Raw genomic sequence first — 23,165 nt, 5'->3', positions numbered from 1 at the left:
TAAATTTTCCGTTTCCACGAAGAATTGTACACGGGCTATGCGCACTATATAATTAAAACTCTTCCCCTCCACTGATTTAAAGACAATTGATTTTTAACAGATATAATTATGGTGGTATCAAAGTGTGCCAGAAGTAACCTGTGATGTAGTAAGATATGAACTACGAAATTAAAGTTACCATCTTAGGTACAATCTAAAGGACTTATAATCTGAACTTATTTTAGTTAGTTCATTTAGTTAAGGACCTTTTGGGATTACATGAGCAAACACCAAGTGTTTTAATATTTGGCTACTAATATTACCAAGTAAAATTTCTTTATTTAGCTACTTTGTGTGGTTAATGGGAACAGTAATAATGCAAATGAATGACTTCTTTGTGGCATTTGGAATTAAGCGTTTTTTTCAATACTGAGGCTATATTAGACATGGACTTGTAATTGAATGTGGCATCTGAACCGTATCTATAAAAACTGATAATGTTACAGTGAAATGGTACAGCAGGTTCCCATACTCAAACCAACTTCCACGATCGTTTCAGGAAATACTCTAAATAATGATTTATTTTTCGTGGAAGAAGGACTTCTGAATACACTGCATTCAAACAAGGTAGAACTTCCAATATGAGAAAGTATTATCGAACTAATTTACTGTTCAATACGTGAAAAGTGTTTTGATCTATGCATCATATCGTCAATGTGATTCTTTCTTAATTCAACAAAGGAAGACGGAAAGGTTTGAGTCTTGTTCTGGTCTTCCATTTAGACTAAAGATTTCCTTATTCACAATAGATAACACCACATTTAAAATTTTCCTTAATATTTCTAGTTTCTTTTATCCCCTTTGTACAGAGAAAGCGTTTATTACATACCTAAGTTTAGATAATGAAACTTGATACACTTTTGATATGATCTTGAAATGATTTAAACAAGATGAAAGTGTGGTAAAAGAAATCTTAACCTAGTACAATATCGTTTAGCTTACAATTATAAAGCAGTCGCTTTAATTAGCAAAGAAACTGAATTTCACGTAAAACTTTTATAATTACTTTAACTGTATCGAGGATCTATTGATTGATTGCATTCTAATCCTCTTTCAAATGAACCTAATTTTAAAAATAGCCTTAGCTCTACGTGATTTAACAATTGATTCAATAAACTTCTAGTACATTAATTGAATTTAAAATAGTTCTGTGTATAGGTGAAGAACAAAAGAGATACAAAGTACCTTTTTCTCATAAATAGTCTTAGAAAGGAGTGTCTGGTTGATCACGTAACCCATTTCTTTCTGTAGCGTATGTCTCCTCCTACCTATGGTCTCAGGAGTTTTCTATGTTTTAAAAGAGGTCGCTAGGGAACAGTACACTACACGAGCTCTGAATAAATCAAGCTAAGGTCATTTGTATGCATCGAGGTCATCAAACGGTCTCTGACCGGAAGTCTCTTACTGAGTTGTGTAACGACTTTGATAACAGGCATTAAATTGAGGAAAGAACATGGGAGGCTTACAAGAGTCTACAACGCTGCAACATGGCTGAAGCAGTCGATAACATAGAAAGGAATTTTCTTTTGTATTTTTACTAGGATCGATACAGGATTAAAATATTTTATGATGAATTCATTAAGCTATATGTGCAAGCAGGTTGTTCAAATTGATTGCATGAAACATACATGCGAATTACATTTGGTCTACTCCTTCTTTGAGAGCTTAATACTATTATTAAACTCTGTACAGGTTGTTGTAGCTTTGCTGGGCCATTTTGGACTCTTTTAGTATTAACTAACTCGACGGCCTATGGAAACCGGAGGTTTAATGTCACATTCACAAAAGCTCTTCATTGACTTCTGTTATTAGCCAGCTGGATCCAGTTTCTACTTTGTATTTCTCTTTCTGAGAGATCCATCTGTATTGTCCTCTCATCTGCGCCTAGGTCTTTCTAATGGTCGTTTTTCGATTGGAATTCCAATTAAAAATTTGGAAGCGCTCCTACTTTCTCCCACTTTGGCTACATGACCTGCCCACCTGAGCCTCCTCGATTTCATGACCCTGACAATGTTTGGTAAATGCAGGAGTAAAAATGAATCTGAAAAGATAGGGGGACAGTAGGTAGGGACATCATGTCACGCCGTTCCGCCTGCCTATCTCTGCTCAATGTGATTTTTTAGGAACTTGGGGACGACGTAATACTTTTTTCGAGGTGGGGGACTGCGTTCAACCTGCCCAAAGCCTTTTGTGTTGATCAGCCATATCGCGCCATGTCAACTTATTTGCTTCCGCAAACAATGACTATGAGTCATTCACTGTTTATCTCAATGCTTCTTGTAGGCGGAATAGTAATCTTTGAAATACATCGTTCGTTGTTTTCTTTACTAATAAATTACTACCTGAAATCACATAAAAACTAGAACTATAAAAATTTACTCGCTCCCTCTAAAAAACATTTTTTTCTCTCTCTCAACTCTTGAAACGCTCTCCTATATCCATGAAAGTACAACAGCAACTCTGTTGTAGATAGCCACTCCTACGACATGAGTATCGTGGGTACCAACTAAACGTGGATTTAATTTGCAGTGTGTCAACGTACCCCTGTGTCAACCAGCCCCAGTCTCCCCTATATTATTTATAATTGTAAGCTAATTGTAATAGATACTACAAAGCCTTAAAACCTCGATATATATATATTGTGAGACAACCTATATTTTACGGTCGTATAAATACTACTTATAAGAATAATTTTAGTACGCATTTCCTTTGATATTAGCAATATTAAAAAAAAAAAACGTACGTAAGAAACAATAAACTAAATTAAGAGTGATTTTGTTAGCATTACAATGGATAAAGAGTTGATCTAGTAACTAGCGCACGCGCCTTCGGTTCACGTGGTTTCAGGTTAGATTCCTGTGAGAGAGCCATCGGTGCATTACCGTAGTTTAGATTCAGGGGCGGATCCAGCGGGGTGATCGGGGCAATCCCCCCAAGAAGAGGAAACTTTCTTATTTTGTATATAAATAAAACCCATTCCAGAGTTTAGGGCTCTTAAAAGTAGCTCTAAGTAACAGTATTACAACACACCGCCGCCCCCAGAAGTCCGTCCTGGATCCGCTCCTATTTAGATCACACTTTAAAGTGTAGGTCTACATCTCATTTCGTGATGAAAAGGGTTGCTAAACTTCAACACACAAATAAACTTATAAACAACTATGGTCGGGCAAATATCTTTTAGTTAGATGGCGCGTAATCAGTACATCGCTCGGCATGGATGTTGTTTCGGGTTTTGTAGAATTGATTAGAGAATGAAAGGGTGATGGGAACTACTAGGCACTGTTACATATAATTGTAGGTGATCGGTATCAAATGTAGATAAAACTAAAACATAGATAAGCTTCTTTCCAAACGTAAATCTGATTCTCTGGAAAAGAGGTCAGCTGGCTTTTGCGAAAAGAGTTAATTGTCTATTTTTATTCAGAAGATACGGAGAAAAAGGAGAGAGGGGTGGAGGTTAGGAGTCCATTGTTCTAATTCTCACCTCATTCGCTCGTTACGTAATCTAAAAATAATTATAAAAAAAAGGTATCGTGACAAAAGTAGGCAAAGAACAGGCAATGTTACATCCTTGTAGGACGATTGTTCATAATTGATTACAGTGGCTGCTACTAACAGGAAGTGATTGGCCTACTTTGAAAGGCTCTTTTTTCCTTTTTTTGCGTTCTAATAGAAAACTGTTGCATGTTCTAAGGTAAAAGTTGTAATTACAAAGCTTCTTCGTATCACTTAAACCAATATTTTTCACACACTATTTAGTGATGCTAAGAATGTTTAAACAACATGAATTGAAATTAAAAAACAGCCATCTTAGTACTGTATATGAGATTCATAAAGAGATTCTGTTATCGCAAATTTTTAAATGATTTAAAAAAAATATATATATATATATATATATATATATATATATATATATATATATATATATATATATATATATATATATATATATTATTAAGGAGACATTTTCCTGTTTAGTGCATTATTCATTTGTTCACTCGGTTGTATGTATTGATTGTACGTATGTATGATTAAAAGTTTTTTTTTTATTTTACAAAACTCAATAATTAATTACCAAACAATTAATAACACAGCCACACATACACACAAAATAAAACTCCTGTGCACCGGACTCCAAAGTATGTATTCGTTGTATTTGATTAAACTGAATCCAAATTTCGAAACTCCAGGACGATTAACCGTGCCGATTCCTTTCTATAGACAAAAAACTTTAGCAATTTTGGAAAGAGATTATACATGTAACACAGTCATACAAGAAAAAAAGTTCTGTTCAGCGGGCCCCACGTATGAGTTCGATGTATTTTCTTACACATAAACCATATTTTGAAACCCTAGGATGATTGATCCTGTCAAAGTTGTTTCATGGGCGAAAACCGTGTGACCTCGCCACATTTTTGTATGCCTGTGTTATGTGTATCCTTCCTACCCATAATCGCTCAAGTGTTTCGCACATAAAAAAGGAACTGACTCGGTTAATCGTCCTGGAATATTGAAATTTGGACACTGGCGTCGTTGGCTTTTTAAATCTAGGGGAGTTGGATCATCAAAATCAAAATCCTCTTTCCGAATATATATATATATATATATATATATATATATATATATATATATATATATATATATATATATATATATATATATATATAGTTTCTTTAAATATATTTGACTAAAATCTAGGAGGACGCGTTCTCCCGACCCCCCGCTAATGACGTCCATGATTTCGATTTTGTGTAACAAAATACGTCGAGTCCATATCCTATGGTCCACTGCACAAAACTTTTTTTTTTTTTTTGTATAGCTGGTTACGATTATTCCTTATCCAATTGTTCAAGCTTTTCTATATACCATAACAAAAAAAAAATTGATAGGATTGATCTTCCTGGGGTTTCGAAATTTGGATTCTGTGTAACAAAATACATTGAATCAATACTCAATAGGGATGCGCACGAGACGAGTCGAGACAGGATTTTCCTGACAAAATTCGAGTCGAGACACGGCCCTTCCAATAGAGAAATATACATTTTTCGAGTCGAGACATTATTTTTACAGCACATTTTCGAGACGAGACAGCCACAAATCTTGTCTAGTGCGCATCCCTAATACTCAAGGGTCCGGTGCAGACATCTTTTATTTTTGTGCCTCTGTGTGCGTGATTGTGTAATTAATTATACATTTTTATTGCATAACTTTCTCTGTAATTAATCACTGAAAATAAATAAAAACAAAAGTATGTTATATTTCACACATTTCTCTTTGTCGTGAAATAATGTTTTACACTAATATCGTAAACAGATATTTAATTATATTCAGTTAAAGATGGAAATGTGCATTGGGAATACCGCTGAATTCCATGTGAAGAACAAACTTTCAGTCATAAGTATCTTTTTTTTTTGTGAAAAATACTTTAATCTGGAAAAAGAAATGTCTAAAATGTCTAAAAAGAAATTAGACGTATGCCGATCTATGAACAGATCTGACTGAATTCAACAAAATGATGTGGGTGAAAGTAGAACCTCATGCGTACACCTAGTTTTCGAAAAAGTCAAAACAAACTAGTTTTTTTTTTAACCTAAAATTTGATAATGTACAATTATTACGTCACATAATTAAGATGAAACTGATACCAAAGAATACCCTCATCAAGCATTTCATTGTGGCACTAGGGGCCGCGGTGGCTCAGTGGTAGAGCGTTCACCTCTGGTGCTTGTGGTCCCGGGTTCTATCCCAGCCCCTGCCAAGTGAACTTTGTGGTGGATAAACACCATGTGCGTGAGTTTCCTCGGGGTTCTCCCGTTTCCTCCCACTTTCTTCATTCCGCCATTTCATTCATTACTCATCATCACCGTCTCTTTTAGCTTAAACGGCATAACCGTGGGACGTAAAATTCAAAGATTTCATTTCATTTTTCATTGTGGCACTAGAAAAATGACAGTGATCAATATAGTTAATGAGGTATAACTCTTAATTATGATTAAGTCTTAAACTTTAATTTTTTGTTTCACTATTCTAGGCCTATTATATAACGATGAAGCATATATTTATCAATAGACAGGATAAAAGTGAGGGAGAACGCGGGGGGACGCCGTCCCCTACATACAAAAAAATACGACGTTCCCCCAGTTCCTAAAATATTACAGTGGGCAAAGATAGGCAGGGAGGGAGACAGCGCGACGTCATGGCGCTATCTACCGCCCCCTACCTTTTAAGATCTACTTTTACTCATGTCAATAGATCACATGGAGCAGGATAAAAGGACATGCTTCAAAATAAATTCTTATGTGTAGTTTTCAAGAACTGACAAAAAACTATTTGGTCTAGGAATTAATTCGTGCGGTTGGTACGCACACATTGAAGCTGTAGTACAAACACAAAATACATAAATACCTTAAGAAAAATATTGTCCATCGCTAGCCACCACTTTCGCCCATCTGTCAGGCAATGTACGGATTCCGTGGCGAAAGAAGTCCTCATCCTTGGAAGCGATCCAGTCAGAGACCCATGTTTCGATATCTTCTGAAGAAGTAAACCGCTGTCCAATCAAATTGTTGTTCATGCAATCGAACAAGTAGTAGTCCGAAGGAGCAACGTCTGGTAAATACGGCGGGTGGGGTAAAACTTCCCATCCGACATTTTCTAAATAGGTTTTGACCGGTTTTGCGACATGTGGGCGAGCGTTATCATGTTGAACAATAAGTTTATCATGTCTGTTCTCCCATTCTGGTCGTGTTCTGGCCAGAGCTTGCTTCAAACGCATTAATTGTCGTCGATAACGTTCTCCATTCATAGTTTCACCCGGTTGCAGCAGCTCATAGTACACCACACCTTTCATATCCCACCATATGCACAGCATAACCTTTGCACAGTGAGTATCTCGTTTTGGTTGTGATGGACCTGGTTCACCTGGTTTCACCCAGGCCTTTTTTCGTTTAGGGTTCTCGTAATGGATCCACTTCTCATCACCGGTAATAATTCGATGCAGAAACCCCTTTCTGCTCTGTCGTTGAAGCAGCAATTCGCAAATGGTTTTTCGTCTTTCAACGTCTCTGTCTTTCAATTCATGTGGAACCCAATGTGACATCTTTTGAATCATTCCCATGGCTTTCAAGCGTTTGGAGACTGTTGTTTGATCAACGCCTAATGCTGCTGCAAGTTGTTCCTCCGTTTGACACGAATCCTGCTCGAGCAATGCTGTCAATTCTTCGTCTTGAAATTTTTTTGTCTGTCCAGCTCGCTCTTGGTCTGCCAAGCCGAAATCACCACTTCTAAACCGTGCAAACCACTTCTGACACGTTCCCTCAGCTAGAGCATGGTCACCATACACTTCCACCAAAATACGATGACTTTCAGTCGCCCTTTTCTGCATGTTAAAGTAATGCAGCAGGACACCCCGCAAAAACACTTTATCAGGCACAAATTGCGCCATGTTCACTTAACTACAAACTGGTGTTGTTGACGCTTTAATCCACTGCCCTACACTACGAACGATACGCGATGACAGGGGTTTGCAACACATGTGTGGATACACGGAACTGTGGGACGCTCCGTTCGTTGCGCCATCTCTTGTCCACCCGCACGAATTAAATCCTAGACCAAATAACTTTTTCGTCTTTAAGAGATGTATTGTTTCTTGCTAATAATATGGTAGTTAAGTTTTGACTCTGCTGGGGCCGCGGTGGCTCAGTGGTAGAGCGTTCACCTCTGGTGCATGGGTGAACGCTCTACCCGTAATAATAATAATAATAATAATAATAATAATAATAATAATAATAATAATAATAATAATAATAATAATAATAATAATAATAATATAAATAACCGTATGAAGAGTAAAAGAAATGTCTTTCCATATTTAGTTGAGAATAATTCTAGACTAGACTGGGACTTTATGTCAGAAATTGGCCAAAATGAGTTGAGTTAAAATTAGAGATTACGGTATGCGTCATGCACCACCTACGGTTAATTTGGTATAGGTCAATTCTAAACGTGAGCTGAATAATCGCGTCTTGGTACTGTTAGTATAAGTGATTCATACTTATGCTTCGTAAAATAAAAAAACATCGCCTCCTGAATACCTATGTTTTTTTAACTTATGCTGTTTCTCCTACACAGTCTAGAACTTGTTGCATCAATCCTAATTTTTTACTCATTTAAACACAATAGCAATATTAATTTTCCTATTATTATAATTTTTACTAACCCTGCTCCCACCAAGTGAACTTTGTGGTGGACAAACACCGTGTGCGTGGGTTTTCTCGGGGTTCTCCCGTTTCCTCCCACTTTCTTCATTCCACCATTTCATTCATTTCTCATCATCACCGTCTCCTTTAGCCTAACCGGCATAAAAGTTGGACGTAAAACTCAAAGATTTCATTTCATTTCATTTTTTTATTCTGCTGTTTATTTATTTATGTGCTGTATTAGTAAAAAAATGTATTGTTAACTATCAGACTGTAACTATTGTTATTTCTCTTCTAATGGGTACACACATGCTCCTAACAGTGACATAGTAATTGGCGCTTTCAATGCAAAAGGGAATCAAATCCATTTTTTTGGGTGGGGGGGGGGTCATTTTAGTCATATTCCACCTTTAAGATCTTCTTCTGTAGCTCCTTTGAAAGCTTAAAAGTCATGTGCAAATATTCTAAATAGCTCTTATAATGTTTCTTGTTTTTATTATTTAAAAAAAACTACTTTCCCAACAAAAATGACGTGAAAATGAAATCTTTCAGTTTAACGTCCCACATTATGCACTTTAGGCTAATGGAAACGATGATTAAAACAAGTGAATGATGATGAAAGAATTGGTGAAATGAGAATGTAGGAGAAAACGGGAGTACCCCGAGAAACTATTGACACGATATTCTCCACTACAAAGCTTACTTGGCCGGGAATCGAACGAGGTATCACATGCACTAGACGTAAGCGCTCTAGTACTGAGCCACAATGCCCCTTACTTCCTCAAAAAGTACTGAAACATATCATACAAACTTTAAGCCTCTTCTTCTCACAACTGTGTTTATTGGACTGTATTCCTTTCTATTCTGAACGCCTCATTTGTACTCACACACTAATTGTAAATAGGAAATTTATGAAATGTTGAATTTTTAAATATTTTAAATTTAAAAAAAAAAGAAATTCCCATACGATATAGTTCACAAAGAAAACTATGGCGGCAAATGACGCATATTCAGCCACGTAGTGTGCGGTTAGCACATCGATTTCTAACTCCATTATTTCTGCTTTTCGAAACAGAAACTGCTTACATCCTAATTCAACTGGCTCTCCGATTACCTCACAGTACTGGGTTAACAATAATGGTAATTGAAATGGAGGGAAACACGAGCTAATCTTTCAGTGACACAAAACCTTTTAAAAACTGCTTTTTCAAATAATAATAATAATAATAATAATAATAATAATAATAATAATAATAATAATAATAATAATAATAATAATAATAATAATAATATAAATAACCGTATGAAGAGTAAAAGAAATGTCTTTCCATATTTAGTTGAGAATAATTCTAGACTAGACTGGGACTTTATGTCAGAAATTGGCCAAAATGAGTTAAGTTAAAATTAGAGATTACGGTATGCGTCATGCACCACCTACGGTTAATTTGGTATAGGTCAATTCTAAACGTGAGCTGAATAATCGCGTCTTGGTACTGTTAGTATAAGTGATTCATACTTATGCTTCGTAAAATAAAAAAACATCGCCTCCTGAATACCTATGTTTTTTTAACTTATGCTGTTTCTCCTACACAGTCTAGAACTTGTTGCATCAATCCTAATTTTTTACTCATTTAAACACAATAGCAATATTAATTTTCCTATTATTATAATTTTTACTAAATCATGAACCGTGAATCATTTTCATATTGACCAATAATTTCCTTTAGAAGATAAAACTAATGTTGATAAAATTAATGTAAAATGAACATAACTTCATGTGATCGAGTACGAATATCTTCTGAATCCAGCCTATTTCTATTTTGGGAAGCTAGCATTCATTGTATGACAGTATTGCAATTGACATTTTTCTCTTTTTAACCCTTCAGGTATATTTAAAAGTAGTCTCTAAGAAAACTTATTTTATTTTTGCAAATACTTCGTAAAAATTGAATCGATCTCAGCATAATTTTCTGAAAATTAATGATAGCGTAATGAATATGTACTGAAATTTCTGCTGAAAAAAGTTCTTTTAGGAGATAGAATATGAAATTTTACCAGAAATACTTTTAAAATTAATTGTACAGAATTTGAAAGATTCTTTACATACCTGCTTTTATCTGTTAAAATATTTAATTCAAAATAGTACTTTGTCCTACAAGTTCAACAATCTGAAATAACAAGGCTAATCCTGGGGTCCCCAATGCTCATGTGGGCCCCCATGTATTTTTATGAATATGTATTTTTTATTGTTATACGTATATGCATTTTTGTGAATATATAATATTTGACATAATTTAAATTCAGTTTGTCTTAAAATCCTCATATAGACCCTATGCCTTCTTAGACACTTATCTGCAACCAAACACACCTGAATGCCCCCCCCCCCTCCAAAGTTACAGAGAAATCGTCGCCCTTGAGAAAGTATTACATTTTCACTTAAAGTCGCCAATTATTTGCAACAAAATCCAAATCAAGCTGAGGGATTTTGAAAATAATATAGTCGCTATTATGGGAGGTTTCACTATATCGTATAATGGAAGATTTACATTAAGTATTCCCAATCGACCTGAAAATTCATATGAGCGGCTCCTGCAAACATAATAGTAAGCGCTACTTCAGCTGGAATTGAGTTATTAGGTGGAATGGTCTGTGAGCAGACCACAGAATAGTATGCAGGTAGTTTAATTTTGGATACGTACCTGCAATAAAGCAAGAAAAGATTGTTTGGCATGTGTCATTGCGTTGTATTGCACGGGAATGTTGAACCTTCTTTTCCAGCTTACTCGAAAGTTACAGAACGTGACATACCTTCATGTTTCTCCCGTATAAATGACTTGTATTGTTTCTCCTTTCTGAGTCATCGACAATTTATTTCCTTTCTGACACTTGAGTCATCGACAACTTTCAATTTCTTCGATAGCTTTTATTATCGTAATTCTCTCTTTCTATCAAAACAAGAAGAATTACATATTGCCATATTTTAGATAAATCTGTGAATAACCAGTTACTTCACACTTTTGTGACATGGTTCTTCTTATTTTAGATGTAAAGGAAATTGTGGTCCTGATCGAATGCATCAATATTTCAGCAGTGTCCGTGTTCTCCTGGCAAATGATTTAACTCCTTTCTTCCTGCTATTTCCTCCGAGGAGGCTTGCGTGTTTTGCTCAAGGTCTTGGGTTCCCTAGTGCCCCCGCCCACAAGGCGCCTACAGAGTGTCGCGTGCCCAGCTGTCGAGTGGTCATAGCGGATTTAAAAGACAAAAGAATCCATCCTTAACACAAAGAGGAGGAGTCTCTTTAATCTTAACATCAATGCCTAACAAAACAGATTTGACAAGTGACATGAAATGGAAAAATATGTTTTGAACTTTTCTAATATGTTACATAATTCACACAGGTCAAAGAACGGACGGTATCGGTCTCGCAACTCATTATTATTTCAATGACAGAACAAGCAAGTATTGAGTAACTGACTTTAAGGCCTTTTATTTTCGATAACTTCCAAAATACAGTAGAGCGTCGATTATCCGAAGTAATTGGGGGACATGGATGTTCGGAAAACTGGTTTGTTCGGATAATCGAACTGTACATGTTTATTTGCCAAAAAGAAGTACTGTACAGTAAATTTATTCATAAAAAGAAGTGTGCTGATTGTTGAAACACAGCGACTGGCGGCTTGGCCGGTCAGCAGCGCCTTATGAAGGCCCCATTAGAAGCAATGTTCCGCCAGCGGTGTCTCAGTGAGGCGACTACTGTGGGAAACTGGGTTTGGGAGTGAGGGGGATGATGGACGGTAGGGTGGGAGATTAACAGGTGCGAGCGAGTACACAGTTCGGTTAAGCGGTCGTTCGGTTGACCGACGTTCGGATAATCGACGCTCTACTGTACTTTAGAAATTCAAAGAATAATCCTAAACGAATAAGAATGAAAGTGCAAGGTTCCAAAACTTTCATTTTCGGTTCCGAATAGTATGACTACCATAAGTAAAGAAAATATAGACTGGTCAATAATTCACATTTATTTTCACTCAATACGATGCTCTGAACAATTTATTTTTGACCCTTGAACTATCATTAAGGATTTTGGTTTATCAAAATTCCTGTATAGATTAGTCTTGTCCATCCGTGTGTCCAGGGCCGTATTTAGCCGCCCCTAGCCCGAAATGTGGTACTGTTGCACACATCAACATACACAATTTTAACACTATAGAAAATAAAACAAGCAGCAGTATCACTTGTAAAGTCAGCAGCAAAACTTATTTCCGTTTGATGAAATTAGTTTCGTAAATTTCAGAATGGAACGACAATTTGAGTACAGTTTTCAGTAAATTAGAAAAAATGTAATTTTCTGTATTGCAGCCATACCATCGTTATTCACAAAATTAATTTTACCAAACGAAAACAACTTTTGACGCTGACTGTATAACCGCTACGAGGCTATAGAGGGATTTTTTGTGGACACTCTGTATATTTCGTAAAGACAGTAATCATTATTTTCGATTTATACTTTATTCTGCAACGCATATAAGTTCTTTCTTCGGTGGGAATTGCTTCTTTCCCACACAATTGGACAAAGAAGTCTTTCATCGTTTTCTCGTATATATATTTAAAACATTGCTTTTAGTGAGAACGTTTCAGTTAGTGACGAACCATTTCAGTGTTTCTCCCTGACTCATTATATGCACAGTATATATTCTATAGTTATTGGGAACTGAATTAAGTGCTTTCTTTAATCGCTTATGGAAATATTATAATAGATTAGAGAAATAAGGGCTGACCAGATGTTCCAGCAACCAAAGTGGCACCAACTGCGTTGTTTCGTACTCGTTATCTGTATTTTCTCACGCCAAAGTTATGGCCGTGTCTAGTGCATTATGGGCAGTTGACTAAAATTAACATAAATTGTTTTCTATATTCTGTTTGTATGTGCATACAGGTGAGTTAACTGAATGATTTTTGAAATGAACTGCCAACCCTTTTTAGTTGACCATTGCAACCCGTACCTTGAGCTTCGGTGCTCAGGGAGTTTGACTCCAGGTCTGGAAGCCGTAACCACGCATCTCGCGTCGAGCTTTAAGGGGATGTCTACCCACTTCCAAGTGTTTCAGGATCCCTATAAGATAACACGTAGATATTTCTATGTGAATATTTAACAAGATATTGCACTTACCGTCTAACTTTTTGTTAAGGGGCACAAGCTATTTAGCCGGTGAATGACGTTTTCTTACGGCTAGCCCCAACTAGTGAAGTCCCAGGTCCGCAGACCTTGTGCGTACATGTAAGTTATACACGCGCCCTCCAACATCAGCATTCTACTTTTTTCTAATTTGCTGAAGACTCATCTTTACGCTGCAGGATCGTTAGCGCAGCAACTGGATTCATCGTGGGACGATCCAGACAACTTTTCCCCAGTGCTAATCCCCCAAGTGTGTCAATGGTGTGAGAGAAGCATTTACAGTGAAATCCGAATTATAATTCTATATATTTAAAGGGCTATCGCGCACTGAAAAGGCAAAGTGTGATTTCAGTGACGAAAATTTTTTTACATATTCAGTGTTCAGTGTTGTGTTCATTCCTCTTCGCTATTTTATTTTTTTTATATGATAGTGTTCTAATAAATAAGTATAGTGTCATGTAATACAGTGTTTTCATTGTTTGTATGAGTGATGTTTGTGTGCGTTATGGTCTGGATGACCGTCTGATCGTCCGTGAGGTTTTCGAGACGAGACACCCGAACCTCTCGGCGCCTAATGCTCATCTCATTATTGAGACCGACGAGCGATTTGGGAACAGTTTGTAACTCTTCTTGGAGAGGTCCTTCATTGTCCTGTCCAGGTAAGTTCCAGTCTCAGGAGAATACTTATTGGTAGGACCACGAACCTTGAACAGCGACCAGAACTCCTGCCGGTTACAAACAAATGTCTGCCCGAACAGTGACTCGAACTCATGGCGATTACAACTGTACAACACGTAAAGGATTTTGGTTTGAATGGTATAAAACTCTTGACTTTAAGCATGTTTATATTATTATTATTATTATTATTATTATTATTATTATTATTATTATTATTATTATTATTATTATTATTATTATTATTATTATTATTATTATAGTTTTTCCATTTTTATCTTGATTATTAAATTTTCATCCATCACGAGGCCCTAAGAACTTTGCAGCTCTAAGCCCGGGTCTAGTAGGCCTAATGGTAATTTCGGCCCTCCGTGTATCAGTCCTTCCGCGAGATAGATCACCAAAATTTTAGCCAGGATGTAGAGGATCAACATTTAGGAATCAAGTTTGCTGATGGAGATGATATTGAAACCAGAAGTATTGAAATCAAACATTTCCGGTTTTAACGTTGATCACTATAGTTTCAAAACAGTAATAGATAGCGACAATTGAATTTCTGCAATCAATTAAGCGTCTCAAGAATACATTTCATCTTCATCCTTAACTCTTTACTGAAACCGGAAGTGATCGAAATCCACTACAACTTCCGGTTTCAATATTGATCTACATCGAGCAAAAACAATCAGAAATACCGGGAAGCTTTCTTCTTTCTTTTGTTTTGGAATCCACTTAGCGTTCTACAAATAGATATCATTTTGTCTTTTAACCCTATATTCAATCTGGAAATGGCAGAAATAAATTATTTGTGATTTTAATGCCGATTATTGAAGAGTGAAAACGATAATACCGAATGCGTCAAGAAATATATGCACAATTTGAACCAATCACAATTTGAATATATCATGGAAAATTATTATTTTACAACCTACAAGGTTAAATTTCTGGGAAAAGTAAGGTTACAATCCAATTTAAAAAATAAGTGTACTTTCTGGTCAAACTGGATGTTCCAAATGGTGGTTGAAGATGGTAGCCTTCAGCATCAATAAATTTCTAGCTGGTTCCGTACTTCACACTAAAATGTCCAATGAAATTTCTACACACAATTTGAATCTCATCCTAAAATGTTACGGGTATATATAAGTACCCCTGCTGGTTATAGGACACATAGCTATACAGAATGTTTCAAAACAATACCGGCAACATATGAGATGGGTGCACAAATGCTTTCTTTCAAAGTTATAGGCTGCCAAAAACATGAAAAATGAACTTTAAAGATCCATTGATCTAATACCATGGGACCTACCCTAGTCGGATCAAGACTTCACTTAAGAACTAGTATGTGCCTTATCCAAATATCCATGTTTCAGAATCCTGTGGTACTTCTGCAACAGCTTTTATAGAGGTAGTTGGTGAGTACTTCAAATTATATGCCCTTAGCCAAACCCTCTCCATAAATATTGTTCCATGAGTACCGCAGGATTCTGAAACATGTATTTTTGGATAGGGCACATATTACTTCCTAACTAGGGATGATTCCATGCCGGGACCAAGAACCAGGGTAAAATCTATATATCGTCTGAAAACTCTTGCCATGAGAAGTACGAAACCATTTTCAAATCCCCGTCAAACCTACAACCTGACCCTATAAGGGGCCAGTTTTTTAGTGTTTGTGACTCTATGTATGGCATATCCAACAGAAGTAAAAATGAAAGTTACTATATATCACGCGTAAGTGGCTGAACCTATTAGGTCCCTTTTTGGATCATTGCTGGAACTTGACTCGGGCAAGGCTTTGATAATATCACTTTGCACCCAGGCGTATCCTTTTGGTCAGTGTTGCCAACGAATTGTAAATACGATGTGGCAGATGGTTTCTCTACCACTGGATGTATATCCATGTAACGTGGCAAAAACATCATTCGTCACTAGAGAAAATATACTGTGGACGTATTCCTCTCTCAAGGACCTCAGTTTGTCAGTGTTGCCAACCAATTGTAAAAATGAAAAAGTGTAAAACATCTTCCATACGATAAGACGTTTATTCATCAAGCTTGGCAAAAATATCACACGACACAATGGCGAAAAGATATTGAGTGTGATCGTCTCCCAACTATTCTAGATTGTCAGTGTTGCCAACCAAGTGTAAACATCAGAATGTTGCAAATGGCATGCGTGCCACTGAACGAATATATAACAAATGTGGCATAAGCAGCATTATACAATGGAAAACATAGTATGAGTGTCCCGTCTCACAAGCATCCAAGTTTCGCAGTGTTGCCAACGCATGTGAACATTCAAGATTTTGACATGAAATCTACAGCATTGGAGGACATAATTACACTGTGACCCATGCTAGGTTTCCCATTGTCCAATGTTGCTTATGTCACATTTGTTATACATTCGTTCAATTATTTGGCGGGGAAGACCCGTGTTAGATTCCCGGCGGGAGCTCATGTGGTTCGGATTCCACGTTAATCAGTAGGTCCTGTTTCATATAGCCTTGCTGTTGAAAGGGGCGTTAAAATAAACATACACTCAGCTCATTTTCTGTTTTCGTGCTATTCAAATTGCTTAAATTTAGCAGCTACTTAAGGTAGTTTTAGAAACGGAATTTTCGAAGAAGTTCTAACACATGTTTTCTTATTTATAATGAATAGTTTATATATTGAAATTTAGCACCTCTAAATCAAGCGATACCTGAATTGCATAAAAAAGAAAATGGAATTCAAAAATGTAGAATTGCCTCTTTTTATCCCGTTAGCACGGGATTTAATTAGAAAAGCTTTGAAACACATGTTTGCTTGTTTATATATTCAATGATCTTATTCTGTATGAGAGTTTCATGTCCATAATTTCAGGTACTCGTAAGATATTCTATTCTTGGAAAAACTTTGTACTCCTTATCATATATACTTAGGTTGTGGGAAAGTGAGTATTTTATTCAAATTTTACGTTTGCAGCTATGGTAATTTGACCTGGTTGTTGATGACAGTGTATTGCGTGAATTTTAGTTATATATATATGAATTTTAGTTAGAAAGGCGTGTCAGAAACACACTAAGTGCAAAGTTATGCCCCCTACGTTGTACACTGAGAAAAATCCGTTCTCCGGACAGCGATATATTGTAGAAATATACGAAATCCTCTTACTACAGAAATCAGTACGGAGCATACGTTATCCGTATGCTACATAGGCACTGCCCTTAGATGTTGCATCATGCCGTTGCAGGATGTCTGATTCTAAGAGTCTACCTTATATTACCTATATATATATGTATGTTACCTTCGTCAGCTACATGTTGTATACGTCCATTTGTATCTAAGGTCCTGACCGCCTATATTGTTTCATACGGAAAGTACGTACAGATGGAACACTTATACAGAAAGTACTATAAAATATGCGTTTTCATATATACTTTTGCTGTACGTTAAATTCAAAAACTACAGGATTTACAAATGTAACATACGATTTTACGTACGCCACATACGATTTTTTCTCAGTGTATATAAGGAAAAAAAATAAATCTTAAGTTTAGCATTGCCTTTTAGAATAATCATTCAAGTTAACTACGCTTATAATAGGTACCGGTAATTAAATCTTCATATGGTGAAGCAAATGAAAATGAATGATGATCAAGTTATGAATCGATGATTTGTAAATAAATGAGGTCAACATTTGTCTACCCAATGCATATGTGTATAGCGACCATACTTTAAACTCACTGGCGACAGTTTTTGAGATAAACGCTCAATAACTAATGAACCACAGTAACCTATTAAAAGGGTGACAAAATGCTATGTCTTAACTGATATTTTCTATAAAATCAACACATTAACCAACTACAAAACTAAGTAAATTTAATTGTTCGTATCATTACAGATGATGGACATAGCCTCATGCAGGCCGAAGGTCACTCTAAAGACCTAGTATGTCGTGATGACAACGACAGAGCGACCTGCCAATTATGACCATCAACCTACCGTGGAGGAAGGTCCCCCCATGAAAACTGGTTCTGAAGGGGTGACCCCCCTGATGTACGCATGCCAACAAGCTAGAGATCATGAAGTTCGAAGTATTCTCAGAAGAAAGGTAAGTCACATAAAGATTTTTTTTTTTAATAATCAATTTTTGTATTTCTGCACTTGCAATAACGTAAGCACAGTTGTTTTAAAATCGAATTTTAGTGTGTTTAGTGATTAGTGAGCTCTCTGTAAGGAGAAATACTAGTGTTTTAAAAAATCTAGACTCTGATAATTGGATAACAAGGCTGATATAAAAGAACTAGAAAGCTTCAACGACGACAATATATCGAACTTCAGTAATTTATATACCGGTGTTCTAAAAATGGCGATCACAGCCTACAGAATACTATTCTACAGATTGAAAACGAAAATGTTTTATAATATTATAATCTCCAGAGCCTACTTTAGTCGCTAGAGCTAATCAAAAGTTGATGATGTGGCAACATTGTAGATAAATTTTGAATCATTAACAATATTGTTTTAAAAATTCATCAAGCAAGCAATTACTTTGATTCTGGACACATGGCAGTTAAATCCGGTAGACGTCAGGGTACTCAGGTAGACGCTTCATACTAACTACATCTATTAACATAATACAAGTTATATTGTGTTCCAACATAAGTTACATCTTTAGCAAATTGTATATAGGCCTATGTATATGTTTGCTCCTCTGTTAACAAGTGACGGTGTATATTTCTATTCATATACTGTACATAACTTGCACGCACACTAATACAAGGGGTTAGTATCTGAATGTGTGCTGCAGTGTGTGATTGCGCTGTCAAGAGCCATTCTGAGAAGCACATGTTTGTATGATCGACTTCAATATGATGGGTTTTAAAGACTGAAAGCCACAAAGCGGGAGATATCATGCGAGGCAAGCAATACAATATGATTAGGAACAGTATTCCATAAATTGTATGTAGAACTACGAAAGGCATACCACTAAAGTAGCTGAGAAAATTTGATTAATGTCACATATTTCAGGAATAGTTAATGAACAGCAAAACACCATGTGCGTGAGTTTTCTCGGAGTTCTCCCATTTCCTCCACTTTCGTCATCCCACCATCTATCTCATCATCACCGTCTTCCTTAGCCTCAGTGCATAAGCGTGCAACATTAAACTCGGGCGTTGGCCCCTTTTCGTCTGAACTATCCTCTGCGTTGAAGACATGACACTGATTTCGAGAAGCTCGAGGAGAATGGACGCGTGAGCATGATATTCAGTGAAGCGAGATCGATATGTTGTCAGTACAAAAGTTAAGTAGTGTATGATGTCAAACTAGTGACGTGAACATGAGATCGAGTAATAATGATATTCGAATTGATATCTGAACAGGAGGCTGAGTAAGTGTGATGTCATTCTTATATGAATATGAGATTGAGTGAGCATGATGTAGATGGCGTGAAGTTGATTGAAGTTAAGTTAAAGTGACACCTTTGTATTTTGTTCTTTCTGACACATGTGTCGATCACCCAACAATATATGAAAAACATCTCATGTGGGCTTAAACAAGATAACTAAGCTCAGAGTGGATCTAATTCCTGAAGCAACAACAGGCCTCGATAAACCACTAGTAGTATCCTAAAAGTAGTTGGGCAGGTTAAGACCTTTCTATCTGTCTCAAATCAAGCAACATTGCACTGAAATTGAGGTCATTTGAGCCTAGTAAAGCAACAAAAAGAGAGTCTACTCCGTATCTTGTAAATTAAGTTGCTATCTCGTCATTTTGCCTAGATCTAAAAGTGGATCTGAAAAGGTAGGGGGACGGTAGATAGCGGCATGACGTTACGCCGTCCCCCAGCCTAGCTTCCCTCATTGTAACGTTTTAGGAACTAGGGAGACGCTGTACATATTTTTCGAGGTGGGAGGACGGCATCCCTCCGCGTTCCCCCTCACTTTTGCACTTGCATCATGGCATATATGTGTTTAATGACTGCGACAATCCCGGAAAATATTCACTGGCCAAGGATAGAGGAAAATTTTCAAAGTATTACAGGAAAAGCAATAAGTTTCTTCAAGAGTTCAAACTACACAAGTGCTTCAATGTTACAATTTTTGGAAGATAAACAGAAAGACAGGAATACATGTTATACCATAAAATGGCATTCACATAAAATCACCCACTACATTGCCAATGGATTCCTGTGCAATTAAAATCCTAGAAATGGTCGTTGGAAGCAGATGACCTCGGACAGTAAAATATTTCTTGCAGATTTGCCAGCAAGAGTATCGTAAAACCAATATTATTGTAATTAGCTCTAGTCTGCTACAGTGGAAGCCGAAGTTGACTACTAAACAGAAAAAAAAAATACCTCTGATGCGTGCGATCACTGATTCGATCCCAGCTCGTGTTAAGTGAACTTTGTGGTAGACAAAAACCATGTACACGGATTTTCTCGAAGTTCTCACGTTTCCTCCTATCTCATTTATTACACAATTTCATTTGTTACAGTATTATATAATCACGGTGCACGTCCTCGGTGCATAATCGTGAAACTTGCACTTAGAAAAAAATAATTGAAATTATTATAAAGTGAATGATTATGAAATAATTGATGGAATTAAGAATGTGGGAGGAAACAAGAAAATCTCGAGGAAATCTCACAGATATGGCGTCCCCCACTACAACTCACATAACCTGCGATCGAACCAGAGACTTCTCGTACCAGAGGTGACTGCTCTACCAGTCAGGTTCCGCATCGTCTTCCCTCTTCTCCCTTGAAAGCCATTGGATTTTTATAAGGTTCACATTGTGTGAATTTGTTTTCGTAGTACGTAAACAACCCTCCCTAAAAGGTACTGTTATCATCTTACGTATATAATTCGAAATATTTCATGTTATCACAATGTTGCTATACTTACGTCTTTCTTCACAGATCTATGCTCTGATATGCGTATTAATGCGTAGCTGATGTCAGTTTTTAATGTATGTTCACTAAAATCCTAAAAGGAACTAAAGTAACAAGAAAAAGTTGAGAAGTTATGCCAAAGACACCTTGCAGATCAAGGCCTTTTCCAAGAAATGTAAAAATAAAATAACAAATATCATAAGTATTAAATTTAAAGAAAACCTAAAGTTTTTCCTGTATTTTTCAGCCTAATTGTGTGCGGGACAGAGATCGTACAATGAAAACCGCGCTACATTACTGTGCCGAAAACACTACCTTGAGTTGTGCAGATTTGGTGCTCTCTGCTGCCCCTGACTTGCTGGACTCCCGCGACGAAGATGGGTACACACCTCTCCACTTAGCTGTGATCTCCGGAAACAAACCTCTTATTAAATATTTACTTGGGAAGAAGGCGGACGTCAATTGTTTCGACAATGAAAGGCATTCTGTCATCCACTGGGCAACAGGTAAGACTTTAAAATTATTCTGCATGCATCTCATCATTTAGTCAGTGTTCCGTCAGCGACACTAAACAGTTAGGCAATTAAGTATTTAAGGTATATGATAACACAGAAGAATGAAATTAATTAATGAATGATAGAAGTAGCTTACCGAGCGAAGTAGCTCAAGTGGTAGAACGTTGGCTTCGCATTCGGGAGGTCGCGGGTTCGATTCCTGCTGCCGATCATTCTGATGGGTTTGCCAGGGTTTTTCTCAGTCCTACCAGGCAAATGCCGGGATGGTACCTTCTAAACAGGCCCTGGCATATACCTTCCCAAAAATCCTTTCCATTGTTATTGTTGTTGTTAGATATCCAGTATAAAATGGCCTCTTAGCTGTATATGGTTGATTGTGAAATAAATAAATAAATAAATAAATAAAAGTGGATTATTGGTGGAAATTAAATAATGCTTTTAGTACAAAATTATTTTGCGTTCTTACAATTAAATGCACTTTGATTACTGGACTAAATAAAATGATCGTTGATTTAATAATACTCTGTTTAGGTTAGTGCGAATAAAGTGTCTGCTTTGATGTCTCGTGGAAACCTCAGTTGAGCAACTCGTCACATGGATGAACTAAGATCACGCGTCTAACGTGATAAACAGGCTGGAGTATACAGACAGTAAGAAGGTAGTGCGTTGTTGAACAGTGTCGTGTGAAAGTTCATCATGAAGAATACATAATTGCGAGTGATTTTCTTCGCACTTTAAAATGGGAGATCCTGCACAGCAAGCAGTCCAAAACGTTAACAGTATATTTCGGCCAAGAGCGGTGAATGAATGCATTATTCGGCGTTGTTTTGCCAAGTTTCGTTCCGGTGACACAGCATTACAAAATGAGTCCCGTGTGAACCGAACAACACCATATTCGGGTAAGCTCCTCAGGAAGCAGACCCTCAAAAAAGTGTTTATGTAACTGCAGTTTTGGGTTGACCGTACATCACCATCATCGTTCCGGAAGCTTCGTGCAATCAGTAAATTGAAAAGGTTTGACATCAATGATGCCAACCCGTGGGAAAAATCCCATATTGTGGGAGTTTTTGACACCAGTTTCTCAAAATGGGACAAAGGAAATTTTCATAAAAATTGTCTCAATTTATGGAGTTTTTCATATATCTATTCCATTGACGTCACTGAAACTGTCTATGGACGAGGAGTAGATAAATTACTAGTTAATAAATTTGAAATTAATGCTAATTGTCAAATTTTGTTACTCTAAAACGCATGTTAGTGTTAAAGTAATTTATGCATTGGCTTATGAACATCAAAAAACAAGTGCCAAGAAACATTAATTGTACTCTGGTACTTGAAAAAAAGAGAGAAATGAAAGAAAGAACAAAATTAATGGAAGAAGGTAGAAAGAGAAAAGCCCAATTCTCAAAACGTTACATATGAAATGACTGAAAAATGAAGTTAATCTAGTTTTATTACTTTCAATAGAAGATTAGGACACAAAAGCATGATATAAATACTAAACTCTCAACAAAATATACTTATTGTCATCAGCATTCTCATTTCTCTCGTTCAATTACGGAATATACTTGTTCATGAATTGATAAACAGAGACGATCGGAATTTTCGAATAATTCACTCATGTATTGAAGAAAATAACTGATGTACACCAATTTTACTGTTCATATTTTCTAAGAAAATTTAGTT

General features: G+C 36.5%; 1 protein-coding gene across 1 annotated transcript in view; it reads left to right on the top strand.

Annotated features, from left to right (window-relative positions):
- The window catches only part of LOC145664019 (uncharacterized), a 223,370-nt gene that overhangs the window by 89,291 nt on the left and 110,914 nt on the right, over positions 1 to 23,165 (top strand). The window contains exons 2-3 of the mRNA XM_081730310.1: positions 17,968 to 18,177; positions 21,212 to 21,470. Coding sequence (XP_081586436.1) covers positions 18,025 to 18,177; positions 21,212 to 21,470 — 412 coding nt within the window. The 5' untranslated portion in view covers positions 17,968 to 18,024. The remainder of the gene's footprint in view (positions 1 to 17,967; positions 18,178 to 21,211; positions 21,471 to 23,165) is intronic.

Source organism: Thermobia domestica, chromosome 11 (genome assembly GCF_964235325.1).
Source record: "Thermobia domestica chromosome 11, izTheDome1.hap1.1, whole genome shotgun sequence".
Lineage (NCBI taxonomy): Eukaryota > Metazoa > Arthropoda > Insecta > Zygentoma > Lepismatidae > Thermobia > Thermobia domestica.
This window is presented reverse-complemented; position numbering and strand designations above follow the sequence as displayed.